Below are 26949 nucleotides of genomic sequence, written 5' to 3'. Positions count from 1 at the left end.
ATCAAGTTCTGTGAGAGTAGTGAAAGAGGGCCAATTTGCTTGATTCAGCTTCTAATGGGACTTGCAGGTTAGGTAGCATCAATTACAGCCAGTTTCTCTCAAAATTATAGGAAAATGATCACTGCCTCATGAGTTATTGTCAACCCTCCATAAAAAGTGGGAGAATAGTGAAGGGGAGCAAACTGAGAGATAATAGTAGTAAAGGACTGATTAGGTGCATGAAAATAAGTATTAGAACCACTACTGAAAAGAGAAAGGTTGTGATTAAAGAGCAAATGCTCTATGGAACGGCCCCTCCCATCAACGTCAGCACTTTCCCAGAGGGAATAATGTCCATTAAAGTCCCCAGAATTAAAAAGGGAGATAGCAACTGTTCAATGAGAGTATCCAGGTCTAGTTGATCATAGGTCTCTCCAGACAACAGGTAGAGAGAACTAACAGTGATGGTACAACCCCAGGAAACACAGATGGCTACGGCCTCCAAGTGTGTGTCAAGTGCCAAAGACAAGGTGGGTACATGCTCATCAACCAACATTGCCACCCCTCCATGCAATTGTCCATCACACAGCCTGTCATTTCTGTGCAAATAAAACTGCTGAAAGGTGAAAGTATTGGCAGGTTTCAGAAATGTTTCCTGTAAGAAAAGACATACAGGATGGTGGGAAGCAATCAGTGCTTTGATGTCATCCAGGTTAGAAAGTAAACCTCGACAGTTCCATTCTATCAAGGTGGCCATTTTCATTTATGTGTAGGCAAATTGGGTGGAGAGCCCTCTGTTTAAGGCATCTCTTTTCTTTATTGTCTTTATTCGAGGGAGGTCTGTCAACCTCCATGGATCCTGCTCTGGGTCAATTCGACAGGTCTTTGCTGTTGGAAGAGAATTCCAACAAATGAAAATGTGAATGAATGATCGTTTTACATCTTGAGATGGAAGAAGATGTACCCAAGGAAATGCCTGTATCCAGAACCAAAAGAAGTAGATCTTAGGATTTGCTGGAACACACGTTAGGTACAGAGATGGATGTTGAAGTTGATTCATCAACTTTTTTAACCATGGAGGTCAAAAGACTTTTCTTTTGGTTTGAGAACTATTCTTTTGAAGGCACAGAGAGATCTGTCTGCACTCTCCCTGTAGTAGTGTAACAAAGTACAACAGCATGCGTCTGAGAAGAAGTAGGGGACAGCAACTTTCGAGCCTCAGGTTAAGTAATGTTTTGAATTGTTTTCAAATGCTGCACCTGTTTTTCTTCCAACCATTTAGGGCAAGAATGAAAGAAGGATGAGTGAGAGCCATTCAATTGACACAATGAGAGTCCATTTCACACTCATAGACATCATGGTTCTTGCCACAGCAACAAGCACACGTCAAGGAACCACAACATGAAGTCTTCGGGTGACTGAACTGCTGACACTGGAAACATCTGAGAGGGTTTGGAATTACGTCCATACCCTGCAATTAGTGTAACCTGCCTTGATGGACGTGGTGATGTAAATGTCAGAATAAGGACATTGGTCAGCATCGTAATTCCATCTTTGCTTGTGGAAATACACCTCACTGCAGAGACTCCTTGAGTGGAGAAACCAGCAAGAATCTCTGACTCAGGGATGTTCTTCAAATCCCTCTCAACAATAATTACTCATTATGAATTCAAAGTAGCATGAGGCATAACCTCAATAGGTATATCCCCAATTGCTTTTGAATGCAAGAGAAGTTCACTGTGTTGAGATGTGGGTGTTTCCACCAATATGTCACCAGAGCATAGCTTCTTTAATGACTTTGGAGAGCCAGCAAGTCCCCCTAGACCCTTCTGAATGAAAAAGGGAAACATCTGCCCTATAGGTTTGTCTGAAGGAGAATGTATTATAAGAAAATGAGGTACAGGTGTTACAGATGTTGAAGACTGTTGCTCAGAATTGTTAAGACGTGGTCATTTACTTGTAAACTGTTTTTTCACTATTTCATTTAAGTTTTTATTTGGAGAATCCATAATAAGAAAAAGAATATTTCAGTGCCCACCGACTACACCTACCAAGAGGCCCTACAAGGGGACTTACTACAATGCCAAACAAGGACACTGCAGCAATGCCAGGGTTTCGTGAGAAGTATACCTAAACACCAGCATCAGATACAATGTCCACACCATTTGTTGAGTATATCCAACACTGGTACTTTGTTGGAATTAAGGAGTCATGGTATCTACATCCTATACTGGTGACTGAGGTAATTGGACCCCAACATTATGTAATATACATCTGATTGTGATTTCAATGGTTCAGAGTGAATGGTTCACTCTGAGGCTATAGGTTGGGATTCAAACACCTTCTAACAAAAAAACTTCTGCCCAATAAATCTCAACAACAAATGAGCCAGAACACCAAATAAAGACCTAAAGAAGACAATCTTGTCAAGGTAGACACCAACAGAATTCCTAACTCACCCTCAAATTGCTGATAGGCTTTAAACAAAAGTTGGATGAAGACAGATACTTCAAAACAGTTGTGAGAGTAAGATAAACTTGAAAAAAACTGGTCTGTTTGAAGTTATCACAGGTTTCAATGTAGACCCCCCCCCACATGTCCACAAAAGGGTCCTTCCCTTTAGAATTAAAATAAACCTCCTCCTGGCAGTGATAACCCAAAGTCTACTGATGCAGTAAACATGAAAGACAACACATATTTATCCCACTGCTCAACTGAATAGCAAATATCCCAGCATGAATCGCAATATCAGGAGGATGAGAAAAAAAAACAAGTAGTCACTTGCTGTCCTTTCTGCTAACAAAAAATGAGTAGAGTCAAATCCAATAGGAGAGACTTCCCAAACCTAACAATCCTGAGGAAGAGTCATGTGCAAAAGCCAACTCAGAACTCCAAAAGATACACCCTCAGTTTGCATGCATGTCTCCACCTCTCAATGGATCATATCATGGAAAGCTTTGACTCAGAATGACCCCTCCCCTGACTGTTGACAAATGCCAGATAGCATAGGGGGAAGAGAGAGATCTGGTTGACCTCTGTACTAGAAACATTAACTCAAGAATTCATACCCATCTGTATAAATGAATAGATACATATAAAAATTCCATTCTTGTTCAAAATCCCAACACAAACAGTGAATAAACACAATATTCCTGCTGATAGAAACCCTGACTAAATGTTTTGTCAAGAAAATGTGATAACATTATCTGAAAAAGATGCTTATGTATAGTACCCAGATAAAGGGCTCATTGAAGTCAGTGAAGAAATTTGCAAATTAGAATTTTTCTAGGGCATTTCAATGAGGTATACAAAACTGGAGCAAGTGTTTTCAGTATTAAGATGAGCAAAGAAGATGGAGATGAAGAAATAGCTATTGCGTCAGTGGATGGTTTGTTTTGGAAAATATGATACATCAACACCAAAAATCCCCTTTACAATCTTAACAACTGAATCATATCCCACCTAACTCTTCTTATTTCAGAAGAAAACAATGAGACTTCATAATCTCCTCATATAACAACCCCTCCACCACAGACATCATTCTAGTAACCCTTCTCTGAATTTTTTTCTAATAATTCAATTTCCTATCTAAGTTAAGGAGCCCAAACTGAACACAATAACCTAAATGTGGTCTAACCAGTGACCTATATATAATGAAATTATAACATCTACAGATTTCTATTCAGTATTTCTGTAGATACAACCTATAATCCTATTTGCTCTACCACTAACAGCACATTGCTTGGGTGGGTTTAGAGACTGATCAGCCATTACATCAAGATCCCTTTTTTCATGACATTGCTAAAATTATTCTCATCTAAATTATGCTTATAATTCAAATTATGATAACCTGCAATCATTATCTTGCATTTATTAAAATTTAAAATGCATCTGTCATTTGCATACCCAACTCACTGAAGTATCTAAACCTTTTTGTAAATCAGCAGCATTCTCTTTACATCTAGCAATACTCAAGACTTTAATATCATCAGTATATTTCTTAACCATCCCTTAAATCAAAATGAGCAAAGGTCATAAAACTGAGCCCTTAAATACCACATTTCTAACATTAATTCAGTTTGACTGAATTCTGTTTGTAACAACCCCTGCTTTCTCCCATAAAGGCACTCTTCTATCCAATTTGCTAAATTACCCCCAACACCTATAGAGAAAATTTTTGTACATACCTTATATGCATCACCTTCTCAAATACTTTCTGATAATCCGGATACTCCAAAATATATACACTTATCTTAATCTAGATTTTCAAAAAATATCAAAAGATTTATAAGGAAAAATTTTCCTATAATGAAACTATGTTGATTATCCTGTTCAACTCTTACATTTTGTAAAACGGTTTTGCAAAGTATCTTTTGTCAGACTTTCCAAAATGTTTCCCACAACTGATGTAAGACTAATGGGCCTATAATTACTGGTACAATTTTTATTACCTACCTTTAAAAGAGGAAACACATTAAGTAACTTCCAATCCCTTGGTACCTGCCCACTATTCAAGGACTTATAAAAAAGAAATTGTATAAATTGGCTCTCATATCCAATCCTTAACATCTTTCAAAACACTTGGGGAAATATCATATGACCCAGGATCCTTATGCTTCTTTAACCATCCCAATTGTTTCTTAATAAGCTCAGAATTAATGCAGTTATCTTGTTTCCATGTATCAACTGTTCAAGATATGGAATACTGCTTAATCTTTTGTTAGTAAAAACAAAATTTAATAATCTAACCATCTCATAATCACCATATAGCCTTCCATATCATCCCTCAAGAGTCCTGACCCCCTATCCCTTGATGTTTCTTTCTGTTTACCCTTAATGTATTTAAAGAAATCCTTACTGTTAAGTTTTACATTTTCAATCAAACCAACTTTTTCTCATGTTCTTTCTTATGTCCAAATTAGGCTTTTCCCAACTTTGTTGATATTCTATACTCTTCTAAGTCTCTTGTCATACCAGTCAATTTAAGTTTCTTAAATTTATCATGCTTTTCTTCAAAATTATCTCTTATACCCCTTGTGAACTAACCTGTTTTTTTAATTTGCAGTCACCCATTTCTTTTTATTATAAGAAATATGTCTACATTTTATATCTAAAAATTTATCTTTTAAAAACTTTCCACATCTGATTGGTGTCTTCAAATAACTCAGATGTCCAATTCACAACAAATAATTCTTTTTTGCATCCCTTCAAAATTTGTTTTTTGAAATACATAACCAAAATATCATTATTCCTTATCTCCACATACACCAAAACATTGAATCTAATAGATCAACAATCACTTGCACCAAAATGTTCCCCAGTTTTCACCCTGTTGATCCTTCCTGTACTTGATGTGAACAATTAATATAGCTTTATTTCTATTAGGTTCCTCCACCAATTGGTGAAGAAATCCATCTTGAACAGTTTCCAAAAACCTTTCTCCCTCATGATTTGACTCTAACATTTCCCAATCTATATGCCTAAAATTAAAATAACCCATAATCATGACTTCATTACCTAAAAATCTTCATCTTATTGTAAAGTTGCTCACTAATTTCATCAGTATCAGTTAGTGGTTTGTAACAACCTCTCACTAACAGCCTTTTCCCTTTACATCAATATAAACCCAAATGAGTTCAGTCCCTTTGCTATTACCTTTAATATCCTCAATTTCAACAGGATGTAACTCATACTTTATATATATAGCCAATCCTCTCCTCCACCCATTTAGTGCATATTGCCTATTAAATAGCATATAACCCTGAATTTTAAATAAACTTCTGTCATCAAAGCCATCTACTTTTACTATGTTTCAGTTTTTCACATCATATCAAAACCTTCCATTCCTACTAATGCTCTTAAATCATGTACTCTACTTCTTATAATTTTAGCATTACAATAGTAATAATTAAGTCTATTCTTATAATACTTCTACACTCATTTCTAATGCTAAACTTTTCCCTGTCTCTTACTCTTTTGCATATCCTATCCACTTGCTTTATCAAGAATTTGTTTTGTTTTGTTTGAATTTTCATGCAAAGCTACATGAGGGCTATCTGTACTAGCCATCCATAAGTTAATAGTGTAAGACTAGAAGGAAGGCAGCTAGTCACCATCACCCACTACCAACTCTTAGGATACTTTTTTACCAATGAATAGTGGAACTGGCCATCACTTTATAACATCCCCCCCAGGTAAAGGGACGAGCATGTTCGGTGTGACAGGGATTCAAACCTGCGACCCATATATTACAAGTTGAGTGTCCTAACTACCTGGCCATGCCAGGTCCCTTATCAACCAATCATCTATAACATCCTTATCATCCATATCTTTCTCTCTCCCTTTTGTTTTCCTTCCCCCAAACTGCAGAAGTCAAGGCTGAAATATAGATTTTTCATTATATTAGAACTGTTTAACATCAAAAAGTTTAAAAAACAATTGACAGCATTAATAACAACCACAAATTAAATTCAGTGTTGGTTAAGGCTACAGCTTTATGGAAACTGTTAAACAGTTTAAAGGAGCAGTAAACATTACTACAATTACTGATACCTTACCTTAGTTAAACTGGATAAAACATAGTAAAAATACCATACTACTGTTATATACTTTATATAATATCTTTCAGTGAAAGTACAATACATTCATACCTGCCCTGGACAATCCATCAAAACATAACTGTCTTTAAATCTTGATAATTCTTTCAATAACCAGTCAACATTTTTTTCTAGGTACTCCATACAATACATCAGGGCACCATTTGGGCCAAGGTGTACATTACTCATAACATCTTCCAGTTCTATCAAATGAGAAATGTTCACCTCTGGGGAATAAGACAAGACATCATTTGCAGGATCAATATTAATCACAGCAACTTTTCTTCCCAAGTGTTCCATAAACTCTTTCATGGAGTTGCAGTATGTTGTTTTTCCTGATCCAGGAGGCCCAATAACTATCTGGCCAAACTGCATCTTTAAACACCAGTATTCTCACTAACTGTTCAAACAGATGTCAGCCTACAGTAAAAATAAGTCACAAAACTTACTACTTCAAAACTGAATAAGATATTTTGTCTTATCCACAAAGGTTGGTTTGTTTTGAATTTCAAGTAAAGCTACATGAAGGCTATCTGAGCTAACCATTCCTAATATAGCAATGAACAACTAGAGGGAAGGCAGCTAGTCATCACCACCCACTGCCAACTTTTGAGATATTAGCATTGAAAATCACATTATAATACTCATGCAGTCAAAATGGTGAGCATGTTTAGTGTGGCAGAGATTTGAACTGGAAATCTTCAGATTGCAAATCAAGCACCCTAACCACTTGGCAATGCCAGGCCAGAAGAGTGTGTTATTAACATTAATTAAGAATAAACTTCGTATCAACCGACATGTTATTTATGCAATTAAGTAAAAACAGTTACTTTCATGTTTTTGAATACCCAAATTCTCATATAACTAACAATTTTACAAAATTAACAAGCTACAACATTCCTGTAAAAAAATGTAACTGCACATAGCACAGAATCAATGTGATATACTAGCATCTAAAGGAAGGTTATAACATAAATAAAATACTACCATATCTACAGTTACCACACCCTCAAGAAAGTGTTCTAACTTCTTTCAATAAGTTAAAGTGTAAGTCAAGAAATCTGATGTTGCCTTCTCTTATAGTTTATTAAACACCTTAGAAGAGCTATGTAAAATATACATCCACCTCAGTGATAAAGATTCAGTTATACAGTTCTTTAGTAATTAAGCTACTGTAACAGAAATTTCATTTTTACTCTCAGTGAAAGTAGTGTAGATTAATTAAATTACTGATTTCTTAAAGTACAAAGTTCTGATGTAGTAAGTTACTTGGTGCATTTGTTATAAATAAATTTAATTTTAAAATACAAAAAATTGAACACAACAAATCAACTTTGAAGTTTACAATAATATGTGTTTGTTTTTCTTATAGCAAAGCCACATCAGGCCATCTGCTGGGCCCACCAAGGGAAATCAAACCCATGATTTTAGCATTGTAAATCCATAAACTTACCACTGTACTAGCAGGGGGCATTTTACAATAATAACTTAGCCCACATCATTATCATTTCTTCATGATTCAACTAAGTATAAACTACCATGCAGCAATCCTCGTGCCATCACACAAGACAATATTAGGTTAAAATCATGAGGCTTTAAACAATCTCAAAATGGATCATTGGTAGGTCTAAAGGCTTATAAATTGTACCACTACAACACAAAATTTGATATTTATTGTGAAACAACACAAATAGCCTACTGTATAGCTTTGTGCTTACTAACTAACTAACTTTCAACAAAATGTTTCAAATTTGTTTCTGTTACATAGATTTTGAATTCAGACATTTTATGATTATATTATTAATTCACAAGAAAATCAAAAAATTTCTAAGCATTAAAAATAATAATGATGTACTGGCAGCTCATATGAAAAATAATATTGTTACTAAAAAAGATATATATATATAGACACACATATCTTTGAATAATGTGCATGCATGTGGTTTTCAAGATACACGGATTTCTCACAAAATAGTCGGTTCTTGCTCTCAAAATCAAACAAAATTTCAAAGCATACCAAATTACAGATTGTACATCTGATTACCTCTTTGAACTATGACTGAGCCAATCAGAAAAAAAAAAGTCAAAACACTGAAGGCCCACAATAATCTTTCTATACATACAACTATACCACAAATACAATTACTAACACAAGCCAGTAAAACAAAATGATAGAAAGTGAGCTGTAGTTAACATGTTGGACTGGAGAGAGAGGAAAAAGAACAGAAACCTTATGAAGTTTTCTCTCACCAGTTCAGTGTGTACCCCATGTAAAGTAACAGAAACCTATTAACTCTAGAGAAAACAAACCCAAAGTTAACATATAAAACAAGATCTTGCACTAAGAGTTAAACCTTTAGATGGGAAGTAATAAGTGAGAATGCTCATACCTCTCAAAACCAGGTTTCTAAACCAAATAAGTGACATAACCATGATAATCAAGTTGAAAACCATGTCATTCAAGTGCATTGTAATACCACCAGGTAGTTTGTAAAGTACAGGTCACAAGTCACAACTTCCTTTAAGTCAGCGAGTCAGAAACTTTCCTAACAAACAAATAAATTACAAACACAATTATTAACACACACACTAAAACCAAACAGGAACAAAGTGGTTTGTAGTGAGTACGCAGAATTGACAAAAGCGAGAGAGAATGAATGATACTGCACTATAAATGAGCTCGCTATCTCCCAGTCCAGTGTGTACCCACTGCAAATGTATAATCCACAGTGAAAACAAAGCAAGGTTGACATGTACAACAAACCAATCTCGCATTGTAAGTCTAAAAAAACAAATGTGAAAACAAAGTCAAAACTACACTATATTCAAAGAACTTGGCTTTTAATACATAACTACAATACCACCACTAAAATCTACATTTACACACTATACTTCTCAAAGTGACCCCTTTCTACTACAACTGAAATGCAAGAATACAACATGAAGACAGAAAAGGTAGCCTTCTATTTTAAAAAATCTCCATTACCTTTTCCATCAAGAGAATGCAGTTAATTATGTTCAACTTGAATATGACATTCAACGTCTAATCCAAACTGAAAGAAAAGCAGAATTTTACATATAAATTAAGGAAGTGTAGAACACGCGGCACCATTATTTTCCACTTATGGAAGAAATAATGTTCTCAACTACTTCAGTTGTAAGCTTGTGGGTTCGTAATACAAACAATTGCAACTGGAGATCAAATACGTTTGCGTACATGTTACATTAATTTTTCAAAACTACATAAAAATTCATGATTCATGTTTCTTTTTATGTAATTACACCATCTAGAGATCGAACTCGATCCCTCTGGCACAATAAAGTAGTGCTCATGTACTGATCAAGCTGAAAGGTAATCCACTGACAATTATTAGTAACGCACGTTATTCAGTAAGTCAGGTTACCACATTCTTTTTCTCTCACGTAAAAGCTCTTTCTTTAAAAAATCTAATCGAGATTGAGAAAAATATTCAATGTCATGAAAAAAATAATAACTTTCCTGGCCTCTATACATACCTCAATTAATATAACTTATTTCAAAGAGTACAAGTTATCCATACCATTTAAACATTCCATAAGCAAAAGATAACCTCCAAATACTTCAACATAGAAAGCGACATTACCACTGGAACACAACGTACAAGACCAAAATCGTACATTAACGACATCTATTATGGGAAAATTCAAAGTAAATCTAAGAGGATAACTCTTTACACCTAATATCTAGCACAAACAATCACGTCAGTATTATCCAGAGCTGAAATTTTCTATACGTAATAAGTAATACGCACATCTGATGCATGCGTGTAATTTTTCTTACAATATTTGTCCCCCACTGTGACAGCGGTAAGTCTTCGGATTTATAACGCTAAAATCAAGGGTTCGATTCCCTTCAGTGGACACAGCAGATAGCTTTAGGTTACAAAGCAAACATTTATTTTTATACATATCCAACAGTCTTTCATTTTATCTTAACATTAAACTTTGAACTTGAAAATAAAGTAAAATGAACGTGAACAAGCGGTACTTGGTTTGCTATCCTGATTTTTCAAGATGTTAACTGAAGAGTCTGGGCGTTATCAAATAGAATCGGGTCACGAGTCACATAAACCAGTGCAAATCAAATCCCGTGGCAGGTATTTCGGGTAAAAAGTAACAACATCTAAAGATAAGAGCAAATGTCACCGGGGGCATTCAGAAACATCTTTCTCTTCGTCCCACTCTTGATTTGAATGTTATAATGGGCTTCGTGGAAGAAAAAGTACACATGTATGCATACATATACACAACAGAAGAGAAATTTTAAGAGAAAATGGGGAATTTACCTAAGACAAGATTTACTTGAAGTAGTATAAAGCAAGCAAGCAGAGCGGAAAAAACGAACGACTATCACAAAATCAACAGCTGATGTGAGATTAAGGTTCGTAAAAGGGCGGCGGAGGATCGGTGCATCCTATGCCAAGAACTGGATGTGGAGGAATACAGAAGAACCCCGAGAAAACCCACTTTCATTCCTCGGACGTAGGATTACCTACAGTCATGTGAAAAAGTTAGGACACCCTATAAAAGCCTGTGTATTTTTGTAACATTTTTGGATATATAGGTATTTAATCTCAATTTTAACAATACTGAGAGATTATAGGAACATAACTAAACAATTAAAACTGAAGAAAAGACTTTTCAAGATCTTCTGTTAATGTAATTCTACAAAAATGCATATTCTAACTGAGGAAAAAGTTAGAACACCCCACATTTATTCCCACTTACAATGGCTCAACTCACACACAGGTGTATCACACCAAATGCACATGATTAGAAGATCGTTACTCAGCATTTTGAATGACGCTTGTCCCATTTAAACCTCAGACATTTAGTTTGGTGTGCACCTGACTGTTGAAGTGAGAGTGAGCACCATAGTGAGAGCAAAAGAGCTGTCTGAGATCTTCAGAATGAAAGTTGTAGCAGCTTATGAGTCTGGTAAGATCCCAAAAGATTTTGAAATCAGCCATTCCACTGTCCGGAAAATAGTCAACAAGTGGAGGGCTTTCAAAACAACTGCCAATATGCCCAGGTCTGGTCGTCCAAGCAAGTTCACCTCGAGAGCAGGCCGCAAGATGCTAAAAGAGGTCTCCAAACACCTTATCATATCATCACGGGACCTACAGCAGGCTCTGGCTACTGTTGATGTAAAAGTGCATCCCTCTACAATCAGAAAGAGACCACACAAGTTTAACTTGTATGGGAAGTGTGCAAGGAGAAGACCTTTGCTCTCTAAGAGAAACATCAAGGCCAGACTGAAGTTAGTCAGAGAGAATGTAGACAAAGACCAGGACTTCTGGAATAATGTTCTTTGGACAGATGAGTCCAAAAATGAATTATTTGGACACCAGAACAAATACAGTATTCCAGGAAAATAACCTCATACCAACTGTGAAGCATGGAGGTGGAAGTTTCATGCTTTGGGGCTGCTTTGCTGCAGCAGAACCTGAACAGCTAACAATCATAGACCCCACCATGAATTCTACTGTGTATCAGAGGGTACTTGAGGATCATGTGAGACCATCTGTACGAAAATTAAAGCTGAAGCGGAACTGTACCATGCAACACGACAATGACCCAAAACATACCAGTAAATCCACCAAAAACTGATTGAAAACTAAAAAATGGAGAGTCCTAGAATGGCCGAGTCAAAGCCCAAATCTTAATCCCATTGAGATGCTGTGGGGTGACTTGAAACGGGCTGTACATGCAAGAAACCCCTCAAACATCTCACAGTTGAAAGAATTCTACATTGAGGAGTGGGGCAAACTTTCTTCAGACCGATGTCAGAGACTGGTAGATGGCTACAAGAAGCGTCTCGCTGCAGTTATTTCAGCCAAAAGGGGTAACACTAACTATTAGGGGGTAGGATGTTCTTTTTTCTCAGTTAGAATATGCATTTTTGTATAATTAAATTTACAGAAGATCTTGAAAAGTCTTTTCTTCAGTTTTAATTGTTTAGTTATATTCCTATAATCTCTCAGCATTGTTGAAATTGAGACTAGATATCTATATATCCAAAAATGTTACAAAAATACACAGACTTTCATAGAGTGTCCTAACTTTTTCACACGACTGTATGCGGTAGAATATTTGGGATAGTTGTTGCTAGGTCAAGAATGTCTTGTGATCCATCAGTGTGGCTGGTGTAGACGTGTTGTTATTAATGGCTACTTCCTTGTGGTCTTCTATAAATTTGTTTATAAAATTTCATTTTCTTTTAGTTTTTTTACATAAGTAGTTGGTATGTTTTGAGTTCAAATCACACAAGTGCTTAGCAGTAAGAGAATGTAGTTCTGATACAGGCTGTTCAGCTACGACTAATATCAGCTGTAGTTGTGACGTGACAAGCTGACTTGCATATTCCAAATAGTTTTAATGTTAACGAACTCAACCCGCTGTACAGGAATTCTGTAGAGATAAAATATTATGATGCAACTGTTTACTTGATCTATTCTTTGTGTTACAGCAGTATATCTGCGGGACTTAAAATGCTAGTGTAGTATTTCAGATGGGAGAGTAACATAACGCACTAAAACCGTGAGTGGACTATAGTGAGGTATCAACATAATTCTCTCTGTTGCTTTCGTTAAAATTTTAACAAAATATTTTGCTTTCCTTCACTGTAGCAGCCAACTCACTAGCAACTAGTGTAAATAGAAGCTGACCAGTTTCAAAAAATAATAATTGTTCATAGCTTGTATAAAAACAGTATTTTTATTTCAGTTGTTTTCTTATATGTTTTGTTTTTCTTTACTATCTATGTTAGAAATTATGCTATGCATAACATTTTCTAAACTTATTGTATTTCAAATACGTTTATCTACCTGTTAGAGTAAGCATACAGTAGTGATCCGTTTACCACGAGGAAGCACCCTAATGAAGGTGCATGAACAGAATTTGAATGAAGTGAGTTATTATTATATTGTTAGACTGTAACTGTTAGTAAATCTTAAAGGATGTTTTTCACTGTATTTATTAAACTGATGAGCTAGTAAGGCATATTGTGCGATATTTTTTAGAAATATGATGCCAGTGTGGTTGTTTAATAAGCTGTGTAGCTATGTACTTAACTTCAAAACAAGCAAACTTGTGCTTATTTTTTAAAAAAATATTCGGAAGTATTCTTGCTTAACAATATCGGCCCGGCATGGTCACGTGGTTAAGGCACTCAGCTCGTAATCTGAGGGTCGCGGGTTTGAATCCCTGTAACATCAAACATGCTCGCCCTATATTTAGGGTCCTGAAATAAATGGTATGTTTAAAATTGTGCTCTACTATAACTCTAACTGTGTGATATATTTAATTTAATGCGTATCATTATATACTGCCATATTGTTTGAAACTTCAATAATTTCAAAACTTCTGATGCAGATCTACACTTAATTGCGACGTTAACGCAAAAAACACGGTAAATGGTATTATTAATATTAATAAACATTTCTCATGATTTGCTTATGCATTTTACCGTACATTTTACAAAAAAGTTAATTTATTTAATATTTTTCTTTAGTGTTTATTAAGTAATCAAAGTAACAAATATTTTTGCTGTCTAATCAATACAACGTTTTTTCTTTTTATTGTATTAAAAGCAGTGATCAATTTAGTAACGATCCACCCACTACAGGGAAGCACTCTATCGGTGATGCATGATCAGGGTTTGGATGGAGTGTAGTATTATTAATGTGTTTGATTGCTATATTCAGTAAATTATAAAATTATTGAATGCTTTTTATTGTATTTATTGAACTAATGAGGTAGGAAAGCATATTACGATATTTTTCAGAATCACCATGGCAGTACAGTTGTTTAATAAAACTTCAAGGTAAGCTATAATTTGTCAATAAATCTTCAAGCTCAAATATTTTTGATCTTGAGAATTTGGGAAGAATTTTGGGTCATGTAAAAGGTAAATAGTGGGAAGGAAAAGGATGAAAGAGACAATGGTGATAAATGAATAGACCAAGAGCATAATTAAGTTTTGTCACTGAAGCTAAGCCAGTGTGGCACTATTGTCAATTGATCAGATGTGGTGAGAAATCGGAATCATTTTAAGAACCTGGACTGAAGGTGTAGGCTTGGTTAAGGTACTACTCATACCGAAATAAAGAATTAATAGTTAATAACTGGTAATTATTTAAATTCTTCTGCAACAGTTGTTACAGATTTTTTTTTTTTTTACTTTAAAGCAGTTTTCTTCTCTGCTTCAGTAAGATGATTTTCATTTAAATTTGTAATTAAATGTGATAAACTCTGATCTGTCTGTTTCATAGTAGTTTTTAAAACTTTCCTGGAATTTCAAGATTATTTATCAAAAGAATTTTTGATTAAAACTTCATGCCAGCAAGCAGCAACGCTCTGGCTTTTCAATATTGATGTACACTGTGATTAGTATACACTTATGAATAATTAATACCATGAATATTGTCCCTCCAAAGCTGCTACCAGGGCAGGCTACAATTACCATTGCCTAAAATGAAAATATCTGAGAGGAACAAACTACTGACAGTGCCAAATTTGTTCTTATGAAGTTGCAAACACAGTGGACATGGATTCACTGATACAGGTAGTGAACCTTTCAGATAGCATTTTAGACTTCTAAATTAAATTGTTTTTTCTGGGAGGCATGTCCTTAACCTCCAATCCCCTCCAGCAGGTTACACCTCACTGTGCTCACAGTTATTTTAAGTTATTGTAATTAAATGCTATGTATTTGTCAAATTAAGCATTTTTCTGATAATTTTTAATTCCCGTATGAATTCTGTATTAACTGCTTATGAAAACATGTTAAGTATGCAAATATGTTAGAAAAATAAAATTGGAAAGTCTTGTAAATAAGCTAAATGGTGTTAATCTATCTCCATTAGAGAACCTTTCTAACTGCAGAATCATCCTAGTAGCCCTTCTTTAAACTACTAGTAGTAAGTCATCTTTTCTTATGTGAAGAGACTGAAGCCTTACATGGTGTTCTAATTGAGGCTTAATCAGTTAGTTGAATAAAGATGATTATCTCTTTTGACATGAAATCAGTATGTCAGTAAATGTATCCTAAGATTCTTCTAGTTTTACAACTAACAAAAGTTTATTATCTCAATGTCTGTAGTAACTTATTTTCTACTATGGCAAGATCATTTCACTCATGGTGTTGAAAGGGTTTCCATCCACACAAAATATATAATTCAAACTTAAATAATCCAGATCCACTGTCTTCCACTTAATTATAGGTCATTTGTCGAATATATGTCTAACTTACCAATTAATCCTTTAATCATTTCATTTATAGACAAAATTCTCAATACAACTAGAAATATCAAAGATTTTGATGTGATCAAGAGACTATACTGTTAATGTAGATTAGTAAAAAAATGTTTAAAGCACTGACCCTTAACCTCAGGCACTAAGTTAGGGACGTAATTGTATTAGATTTCATTTGTAATAACTTTTTCTCTCATCCAATCATTTTAAAAACAGTTTCTAGCCATTCTCTACATCCCAATGATGTGATTTTTCTTGGCTACTTGTGTTGCACCTTATAAAAAGCTGCTTGAAAACCTCAGTACAAGTCCACACACTTCCAATCATAACAGTTAACATTCTCAATAAAAAGTTAACAGAGTAAAAGAGAATTTTTCTTTAGTGAATCTGTGATGGTTTTCTTTAAAAATAAAATCTAAGTTAGGATAAATTTTGTTAGTTCAGTTTCTGTTTTCCTAACTTGCTGTTTTCTTTAGTAATAATAATAATGCCTCAGGAGTGCTATATTACCCTCCTAAATGTGTTAAAAAGTTTAGGTATGTCACTTGTTTAACATTGAACAATATATATCTTCAATAGTGTTTCCTCATTAAATATTCTTTGTCCATTTATTTTCACCAGTTTTCATTGGTTTTGACATAGAATCTTTGGGTCTGAGTTCATGTTTCAAGCTACAAGCCTTTCAGACAAAATGAACAGGAATATTGTGTGTGTGATTCCAGGGACTTGTTACAGACCTTGGGATTACACCCTGTTGTCTGGTTATGCTTTACTGTATGCAACATAACTTTCCATACAGTTGCAGAAACTGCTTATTTTTCAAAAGTTTTGACTTTAGAAACAAATGTTGTATTCTTTCATTGTTGGTTGATTAGTTTTATTTTAATGTTTTATGTGCATTTTTATCTGTCACTTAGTTGAATTGTCTCTTGAGTTTATGAATGACGCCACTCTCACCCTGTTTGAATTAATTTTAACAGTCATAAGTAGTCAAAATGATTGGTGTTGATGTCTATCACTGTATGAGTAAACTGGTCAGATTCTTTTGATAGTAGTTAAAAATCACCCCATGTTAAAGTATAATCACATAATCTGATAACAATTAAAAGTGTAAGTGAAAAGAAAACTGATAAGCCAGACAGCTTGTGAACATACAGTTTTAGATTGGATATTGCTTGATACTACTGGGCATTTAAGTGTTGTGAGTTATAATTAATCAGTCTTTGAAAGTGTTGTGTTAATAAGTAGAATATATAATAATTTATGTAGCTTAACATTTGTTAGATAACACTGGTCAACAAAATTTTTGTTGCATTTATATCAAACAATTGGTATTACATAATTTCTTGCCCTGATTTCAGATCTGAAGTTAGTTTTTTCCTCAGTGCTCTACTTTTTTTGCAATCAAGGTATTTGAAAATCTCAAAATTTCGTCATCATCACATTGACGTCGTAGTCTATCATGAAAAATATGTGATAAAATATGTTATAAAACTCTTTAATATAGCTGGGCAATAAAAAAGAAAATGCAAGATAGTATAAATGTATTCAAGTTATTTATATTAATTCAATTTATTTATATAAAACTGATTAGTAGATAAGACATTTGCTACTATGAGGAGGGAAAGCTCAATTGCAGTCTACTCAGGCATGAATTTCCGCTTGTAGCTCTTGCGTTTGTGGACTGTCTCAGGGCATTCTCGTTTAATGCTCCAGCAGTAATCTGCCATCATATGTTTGTCCCATCTCCTTGGTAACGCTCTTCCATGGTCTTGAGGTCCTGATGGAACCGCTTGCCTTGCTCGTCACTTATAGCTCCTGGGTTCTCAGGAATCTATCAAGATGACTGTACAGGTAATGGAGTTTGACACTCATGTTACATCCAAAGTCGCAAAAGCTGACAACATATTCGTTACAAGGGTTTCATAGTTGTCAGCTTTTTTATTACCGAGAAAGTTTGCCATCACCGCCACAAATGAAAGCCATGCAGTCCTTTCCTTGTCGTTCATCTTTCTGGCAAATTCTTGATCACGCACAAGTGCACGAATCTGTGGTCCATCAAAACACCTGTCTTGATCTTCTCGAAGGACAAACCAGGGAGCACAGAAAATATGTGTTGGAAGCATTCACCGTCAGTATTCAACGCCTTCATAAACTTTATATGCAAAACGGCTCGTTTGGGTTGAGAAAATATTTTACACAAACTGTTTCATCAAGCCCAGCATGATATGGAGAGGAGGAAATATGATCTTTCCTCAAATGACAGACAATTGGATCGTTGACAATATTTGGCATACCTGCCTTCAGAGTCTCACGTATGGGCCACTCCTTCTGGTTCCAGTGCTTTTCTCGAGCTCGGCTGTCCCACATGCAAAGATAGCAGGGGTACTTTGTAAATCCTCTTTGTTGACCTAGGAGGAAAGTAACCATTTTGAGGTCCACACAAATTGTCCAGTTGTGCTCGTGGTATTTTAGTAGGTCAGTCACAGTCTTAATGACATTATATTCCTCTCGTAAATACACAGAGTGTCCAATTGGAACAGCTGCATAGACATTGTCATTATGAAGTAGAACGCACTTCAAACTTTGCTTAGAACAATCTAGAAATAATCGCCAGTCATTTGGATGGTATACTGGCATCCCTAATTCCTGGAGAAGACCTGAGATATTATGACAATAAACAAACATATTCTCCTCTGTAAAATATGGCACAAAAGCCTGCTCCGATTTCGGAAGTATGACACTTTAGTTGTATGGCTCAGCTGATTCTTTTCTTGCATCCTGGAAGCTAACACTTCAGCTGCATTTTTGGAGAGACCCAAATCACGCACAAGGTCATTCAACTCTGGCTGGCTAAACTGTTGAGGAGTTAATGACTGTGGGGTCTCATAAGAAGGATCGCCAGATTCTGAAAGTATTTCTTGAGTTTCATCAGCAGTCTCTTGCTCTTGGTCACTACCCACATCTTCAGATGGAAGAAATCCTTTAAAAACTGGGATTGGGAGCTCATCAGAGTGCAGAGTAGGTCGGATTGCTGAGGGGATACTAGGATATGAGATTTTGTGTCTGTTTTTCTTGCCAATGCCCTTTGTATTGACCAGACAAAATAGCAGTCAGTTGTGTGGTCCATCGGTTCTCGCCAGGTCATGGGAATTCGAAAGGTAAACCCTTACGCTTCCCTTTTGTCCAGTCACGCAGCATTTCCTCGCAGTTATGACACACAATATGTGGGGCCCATTTCTTGTCTTGGTCACCAAGAGCAAGTCCAAAGTACGCTTTATAAGCACGCCTCAGAAATGATGTTATATTACGCCTTTGGCGAATAAGCGTGAAGCATCCACAAATATAACAGAAAGCGTCCGCTTGTTCTCACATTGACGTCTCCTTGTAGCCATGATCAGATCTGAAACAAAATCTAAACAATTTTAATATCTCTGTTGATAACATAAACGTGTAAGTAATTAACACGTTTCCTGCGATGGGACCCACCGGTGTCCCACTATTGTCTTACCTTTAACTAAGTTGCAGGCAAGAGACAAGTGTAACGACAACCTCACGTTATCATAGCTCATGCAGCACTGAAGCTGACAGATGTACAAGAGCATCGCAGCAGTTGCCGGTTTGCCAATATAGGCATCGCAGGAAACGTGTTAATTTGACCACAAACGGCTAGAATGAAAAACTTAAAATTGCATTAAAACTAGAGCATGTAGAGCTGAACCGTTTTCATATTTGAATTTAGCAGGTCACAAAGGGTAAGAATAAGTAAAAAAATCTTATGCAACTGAGATTTCGAAAAAATTTGTTGACCTGTGTATAATCAATATGGCTTTACTAGGGGATAATCTTGAGTGAGGAATAAGTCGGCTTGTATTGACAAGTGTATGGATGAAAGCAGAGGGTTGTTATAAATGGAATTGAGTGATACTGGATTAACATCATAAATTGAGACTCAGAATTCAGTGGAAGAATTGTTGTTATTTTATTTACAATAGTAAAATAACTAAAAGGTCAATTATTGTTTATATTTACTAAACTGTAGTTCTCTGTGATGCAAGTGGTACTGATTTACAGAATTGTTTTGATTATTTAATGAGTGGTACAAATAGCTGCATATGGATTTTGATTATAAATCTTTCAAGGTAATGTATGTGAGTTATCACAAGTAAAATTATAAGTTTTATGAAAATAACATAAACAATGAACAATATGACAAAAAAAGATTTTGGTGTATTGATGGTTGTCTCAGGTTTTCCAAGTAATGCTGATGCTAGTGTTGGAACAATTAGGATTTTATGTTTTTACTTACAGAAATACTGAGTATGAGTCTACAAAGATTAAAATTTCAATACATAGTGTAGGATATTTGTTAGGCCAGATTTGGAATACTGTAATCAGTGTTAGGCCCCTTACCTTGAGAAGGACATTGAAGTGTTAGAAAGGGTTCAGAGAAAGGCTACTAAAATGATGCTTGGGATGGAAACTTGTCTTATGAAGGAATTTATGAAATTCTTTTCTTGTGAAAGAGTTGTAATAGATCTGATCAGTGTAGTTCAGATTGTTTATGGAATTAATACATGATACTGTATATATACTTAATGGTGAGAATGTTGCAGAAAAATATGTAGAAGAAGTTTTGGTTTTATAAGAGAGTGGTTTGTCATTTTTATGCTGATGAGTTTAAAGTTTCAAGTGTGGACCCAGCATTTGCTATTACACATATTACCTTCTCTCACATAAATAGGTATTCTTATTCAGTGCTGCCTTCCATACACAAAAAAGAATTGTACATGCCACAAGCCATGAAGCTCCCACTTATTTTAAATTAACTAATTCTAGTGCATCACTCATGCAACAACCCTCCACTAATAAGAGTATGAACACACTTGACAAATGTGACTTTCTGTTAATTTCTACTGAACTATTGCTTCTCATTTGGCAGTATTCATGTCAAAATGTTCATATAATTTGCATTTGTGAATTTTATTAATTTCTGAAGTGAACTTCTTTCATTCATTTTATTTCTATACTTTGTGGAGCAATGTTTTGTGATTTTGATTTCTCAGTTTCTTTTTTATGCCAAACACATTTGTTTTTTGTGTATTTCAACTATTAATTCTGAAGCTAATGTTACTGCTTTGGGTATCATACCTTCTATTAGCACTTTCATAGGCTACTTCAGGTGGAGGAGACCTGTCGTTGAATTTATATCCAATTACTTGCTAAGAAATTGATAATTATATGAATCAACCCTCTTTTCCTGAACTTGTCCCACTTCCTGCCTTTCCTCCCTTTCTCTTTCTTCTTCCACTGTTACCAGTTAGGTTTAGCTTTTAATTCAAGTAGCTTGTTTGTTTTTATGATCTTCCTCCTGTAGTTTGTTCCAGGTGTCTTCTCACCAAATACAACATCTTACATTTCCTTTAGTGTCTCATTTTCATCAGTACTTGGAAGAAATTCTTCAACCAGGCATATGTACAACTCTTCATACATTTGTCTCTTACTATGTGTGTAGTGTCGCAGTATCTTCACCTTCAAGTTATCTTCCTCCTGTAGTCACTTTTCATAGTTCTATGAGACGTTGACAACACAAGTTATCCGTTATTACTCTTTTCTTCCTTTTCAATGGTATCATTTTTATCCTATCTCTCTGTAGTTGACTTATCTCATATGTTCTGTGTACGCTGTAGCCCCTCTACATCTAACGGCATAACCTTTAATTTTACCCACTTTTATGTTTTCTGGGATTGCGTTTCAGTACTTTATATAAATTATGTATGGTTTGGATCACTATCATTGCCATAGTTCTCTCCCATTTGGATGCTCTCCTCTATTCTTCTGTCCAGACATGACATCTTTCCACAACGGATGAAGAGTATCCCTGGTTCAGAACTGGTGCCATTTCCATCGTATGATCTTCGACTCTGAAGAACTCCTTTTGGTGTCCTTTGTATGTTTTCAAAGGATGCTTCTTTCTTTCCCTCACACTGATCCGTTCAATGTGGGATTCTAATTATTTATGTTAGTGGAGGTAACATACTGTATTGGAAGTTACAATTTTTATATACTGAAAATCTATTTCCAATAGGTACTTCCTACTCTTTCTCCATACTGAAAACTGGTGCTTCCATTTTCTGCCAACACTTACAGTGATAATAAGTCTGGTAGGATTGATTAGAGGTAGTCATATGTATCAAATGAGTGGGCTGTGCTTTTATTGGTGAAGAATTGTCTCATGATAATTTGCATTTGAGATACATTGGAATTAGTCAGTTTGAAATGTGTTGATGTTTCAAGACTTGTGGCATTATAATTTTTTTTTTTATTTTTTGCATATAGAGGGTAGCACTGAACAAGAATATCTGTATGTGAGAGGTAAGTACCTATCAGAAAAACCTTTAATACATTATTTTCATCTTGTGAAAATTCTAGTAAATGTTTTTTTAAGAATTGTAATTGTGAATTTTTTATTATTCTTTGGTATTGTATAAAATATTTATTCCAGATTGTGTTTCTTGGAATGAAAAATTCTGCCTTAATTCACTCGTTGACCATACTGTTTGAATGCCTTTTCATTCTAGATTTAAGATGAGGGATGATACAAAAACATTGAGAGTAATATGTTAGTTAAAATTTATTAGAGTTGGATTTCATGGGTACCATTTTTTGTATTATATCCTCTAATTTGCCTTTATTTTTTTTATTCCTATAACACCATAAATGAAAAGAAATGTCACTGATGCTCATTATTTACTGTGTTGAAAACAGGTTTTAGATTATGTGACCATTATTGACTGGTCTAAAAACAAGTGGCCAGTAGACATTATTTGACTGGTGAAACTTTTTTTTTTCTCTGTAGTTTTCATTATTATTACCTTAAAAGTTTCTTCATGTCTCCAACAGAACCTCAGATAACAATTAACCCTAATAATTTTGTTATTGACCAGGACTTCACAATCTTTTCATTCACCAAAGATCCCTTAGAAAGCAAGAAAATATGTATATATAATTACTAATTCTAGTATTTTATAAAGTAAAAATGTAATAAACAGTAGAAGAGTATATTACATGCAATATAGTATTTATGTTTATTATTATTGTTATCACCAACAGGTTAACACATGCTATTGAACTTGTAAATGGATTAGATGACTCTAAGTTTCCACTACTATTGTCACGTATACTCCAGAAGATCCATTTGAAGGTAAGGAGCCTTAAAAGTAACTTTTATTATAAAAGTATATTATTAAATTCAAGATATATGTAATGGAGTTTTTGAGTGGATCTTTATTTGAAAATGGATTACTAAGATAAAGCATTCAGTCATACTTCTTGCTCATCTGCAGTGTATTAGGAGCTGGAGAATAAAAAAAAGATATATGTACTATTCAGTATGAAAACATATGGTCAAGTCACCAGATGCAGTACTATGGATTCCTTTGCTATTAAATGCTGAGAAATCATTATCTTTGTATGCTAGATGGATTGTTGAAAGCTTTCAGGTTGGAGTTGGGTGTTTTGGACATTACAATCTTATGATATAGCCTTGTTCAATGGAAATTATGTTGGCAGGGCAAATGTCAAGATGAACATCGTAGTATGGACTGTAGTAATGTGATGAGACTCCTAGCTGCTCTAATACAATGTATTAAACTAAACCTCTGTATTTTATCTCTCACAAGAGTTGATTTTTATTATACCTGTAATTGACAATCATCCCCCTTCCTTAACTTGTGATTTTCTCTTGTTGGCAACAAGAGCAGCACTAAGCTGAATCCATTAAATACAAAATTTTCATATCAGATGCTCGTTTTTCAAACTTAGATAGTTAAGCAATGAATTTTCTTTCATTACGCAAAATGATCTACCACCTTTATTTTATGTAAGAGTTTAGTAGGACTGGATACATTCATATCAAAATGTCTGTTTGTCAGTATGGGTATAAACAAATTAATTTCTGTAGTAGCAGCTGTCTCTTAGAAAAGCTTGTTATTTGCTGCTTATTTTTGATTTGTTATTATTCATGCTCTTAGTGGTAATTAATTGCATTGATCTTAGCAACATGAAATTGCTTTTTATTCATTAGGCTTACTTTTTGTCATATGTTGAGGATGTTTTGGGCTATATTATTATAGTGAGTCTTTAGACTATCTGCTTTGTTTACGTGGACCTGATACGGCACATACAGATCAACCTAAACTCGGTGACGTGATCATTATGTGAATGGTCAGGTGCCAGAAAGATCTCTGATTCAGATTATTGAGTTCTAACAATTAGTGCTTCTTCCTCTATCTTAAAACCAACAGATTCGCTGCTTGATCTGATAATTTAAGTACGAGTTATAGTACAAGTATGTTATGGTATTGGAAATTAATATTTTAGTATTGAATGTGAATTTTAAATAAAATGTTATGTATACCACAACATTTTCATTTTTCTCCACCCACATTAGTGGTTTCTAGAAAATAGTGTCTGTATAAGGTAGAACAAGATAAGAAAGAAAGTCATAGTGTGTATTTTTGAGGATGATTAGCCTACTGATTCTAGTGAATAGTGAAGTATGAAAGAGAAGATGATAGAACAACAAGAACATTCAAGAAAAATACTTTCAATGGTACATACTGTGTATATATCTAAAATATGTTCGTTTTTAGTATCTTTGGCACTACTGCTTTTTCAGTTCAGAAATTATTTAAATGCTTCTAGAGCAACAAGTAGCTTAACATAAATTGATGTGTCCTAATAGTTTAAAAATATGTTATTGAAATTGTTTTTCTCTAAGCTTTTGATTTTTTTATTTGACTTAAATTTTCATTGTTTTTTGTCTGTTTTTTCAGGATGAAGAAACTTTCACACCTGAAGAAGAATCGAAACTCCAAGTTTCATTATCTCTAGATAAGCTGGAGTTAAAATTTGTTCTTGAGTGTCTATCATTCATATTAGAACAGGTATTGGTTATTGAAAACTCTTGTACTAAAAGGGCAACATCATTCCATCAGTGTTGAAGTAAACAGCAACTTTGACTATTGTTCATACTTTATACTATTCTGGTTGACATATACTATAAAGAAGTCAACTAACCCAGAATTAACTAGTAAATAAGTTTAACTTGCCATGGGACGCTGATCCAAAATTATTCAAACATTATGAAATATCTTGACTTAGAGTTTACATTACGGCTCAATTGTTCTGAAATTAGATGTTTATATCTTTAATTTCCAAAACATACTTATCTTTGTGACAGTTAGTTACTACTCAACCATCAGAATTTCTTTCTTTGCTTGGATAAGCATTGATCTGGTTTTCCTCACTTGCTCCAGTTTTACCTGACTCACTTACCCTTGCTATCTATTTTGTGACATTTTCTGCCTATTTCAATGCACCCTCAATTGTGGTACTACATGTAATCACCTCATTCACATAATGCTGTCACTTTTTCTTGACAAATTGTTACTAATGGATTTTCCAGTATTACAATAATTCAGGGATACCTTAAATGTTACTATGTTATCTAGTTGATTTTCATAAACATCAACAACAACAAATGATAATAATAATTTTCAGATTATCATTTCTGGTGCCTTCTCTCCTTCCTCTGATATCTTGTGTAGCACAACAGTTGGGGAGGTATGCTCTTCGGTGAGACTGTCAGTGATGTTATTCATAGTGAGATGTAAACACACATTCAGATCTGTGGAGGTTCTCCATGGTTATCAAAAACTGCATTTGAAGGCAACCTTTAAAATTTTGTAGAAATTTAAGAGTCACTTTTTTTAGTGTGTTGGATTTTCAGTCCTCGTGTGGGGCAAAAGTGATTTTACAGACTCATAACACTAAGGTTCAGGGTTTGATTCCTTTGAGTGAATACAGCATATGACTCATTTTACTCCAACAAAAGAACTTTACCTCAGAAAATGTGTTTCAACCAATGGTAATCAACAAAGTATTTAAATGACCTAGGAAAAATGAAAAGGAGGCCACTTTGGGATAAGCTATCTTTGGGATGTTTTTCTGCTGTTTGTTCTTCAAATACATGATATTTTTTTACTTTTTCTAGTTGCTTTTAAGCTTGCACACTGCTTGATGGTTGAAAGGAGATCTGGGAGTAAATTTTTAATTTTGTTTATTCATACACAGATCTTGTGGCTCATGGAAGGTTTATTTCTCAGTTATGTGAACAGACAGTCAAGTCTTTTATGACACAATGTAACTTTGAGATTTACCCTTTCATCTAAAGGTGAAAGCATTTTCTGATTCAAATAGTGTATCTGCTCCTCAAATTCTGGGGTTCTAAAGTGGAGTTTGTAGGTCATCTGAATGGTTCAGTGTCCACTGATGGGACAGAGTAGGTTTATGGACTTATAAATCTAAAATTCAACATTTCACTTTGTTAAAAGCCTATCAGGATCACCAACTTCATTAATGATGACTTTAATCCATTGTTAGCATGCACATTGTTTCAGATTTTGGCTCTGATATTATTTGAGTCTTGAATTACATTCACTCCAACAGAAGGTTATAGTTACACCCCTATATGTGGGTCCCAACATCGGTCCCTGTGTACATTGGTACCTAAAATACTTTCTTTCTATATTTAAGGTTTCTACTGCTTGGTCAAATCACCAGTGATGTCAGTGAACAAGGGCATAGATCCTGGGGGGATGGGGGGTATACATCCCCCTTCATTTTAGGTGGGGGGTATGGTACATAAAATCATCCCCCCCCCCTACAGTTTGGTCTGTTGAATTGCCCCTCGATGTGGATTCCTGTATGTGGTGAGTGGACCCCCCAGGGAAGGTTCTGTTCTGTCTGGATACCTTCTCTGGGATCTAAACATACTCCCACATGTTTGCCATGCGTGGCAACCTGTGAAGGGGAGGAGAAGATCCTGGTGGTTGAGGGGTCCAACCCTAACACACCACTTTGGCCTTGAATTCCTGTAGACAGGCGGCCTTTGGGTGACTCCCTTGGGTCAATCGGCTGGTCCATTTTGGCTAGAGTCAACCAAGTATCAGTGTTGGAAGTTCTCAATGGGTGTTGTGGACATTGTGCCTGATGCTGGTGTTTGGGTATAGTGCTC

At 34.9% G+C, this 26949-nt stretch overlaps 2 protein-coding genes across 5 annotated transcripts in view; one reads left to right on the top strand and one right to left on the bottom strand.

Moving 5' to 3' along the window:
* Positions 1 to 10398, bottom strand: part of LOC143247040 (GPN-loop GTPase 2) — a 38422-nt gene extending 28024 nt beyond the window's left edge. The window contains exons 1-2 of one of the 3 annotated variants that reach the window (XM_076494354.1): positions 10136 to 10398; positions 6630 to 6995 (exon numbers count right to left, since the gene is read on the bottom strand). In XM_076494354.1, the coding sequence (XP_076350469.1) occupies positions 6630 to 6950 (321 nt within the window). In that variant the 5' untranslated portion in view covers positions 6951 to 6995; positions 10136 to 10398. Of the gene's footprint in view, positions 1 to 6629; positions 6996 to 8965; positions 8988 to 10091 lie in introns of those variants that run through there. The other 2 variants (XM_076494355.1, XM_076494356.1) reach the window with 2 other exon arrangements.
* A 3826-nt stretch (positions 10399 to 14224) lies between these two features.
* LOC143247039 (COMM domain-containing protein 10-like) overlaps positions 14225 to 26949 on the top strand; it is a 34037-nt gene continuing 21312 nt past the window's right edge. Inside the window, exons 1-3 of one of the 2 annotated variants that reach the window (XM_076494352.1) lie at positions 14227 to 14439; positions 22983 to 23073; positions 24707 to 24817. In XM_076494352.1, coding sequence (XP_076350467.1) covers positions 14408 to 14439; positions 22983 to 23073; positions 24707 to 24817 — 234 coding nt within the window. In that variant the 5' untranslated portion in view covers positions 14227 to 14407. Of the gene's footprint in view, positions 14440 to 22982; positions 23074 to 24706; positions 24818 to 26949 lie in introns of both variants that reach the window. The other variant, XM_076494353.1, reaches the window with a different exon arrangement.

Source organism: Tachypleus tridentatus, chromosome 3 (genome assembly GCF_004210375.1).
Source record: "Tachypleus tridentatus isolate NWPU-2018 chromosome 3, ASM421037v1, whole genome shotgun sequence".
Classification (NCBI taxonomy): Eukaryota; Metazoa; Arthropoda; class Merostomata; order Xiphosura; family Limulidae; genus Tachypleus; species Tachypleus tridentatus.
Note: the sequence above shows the minus strand (reverse complement) of the source record. Positions and strands in the feature narration are given on the sequence as shown.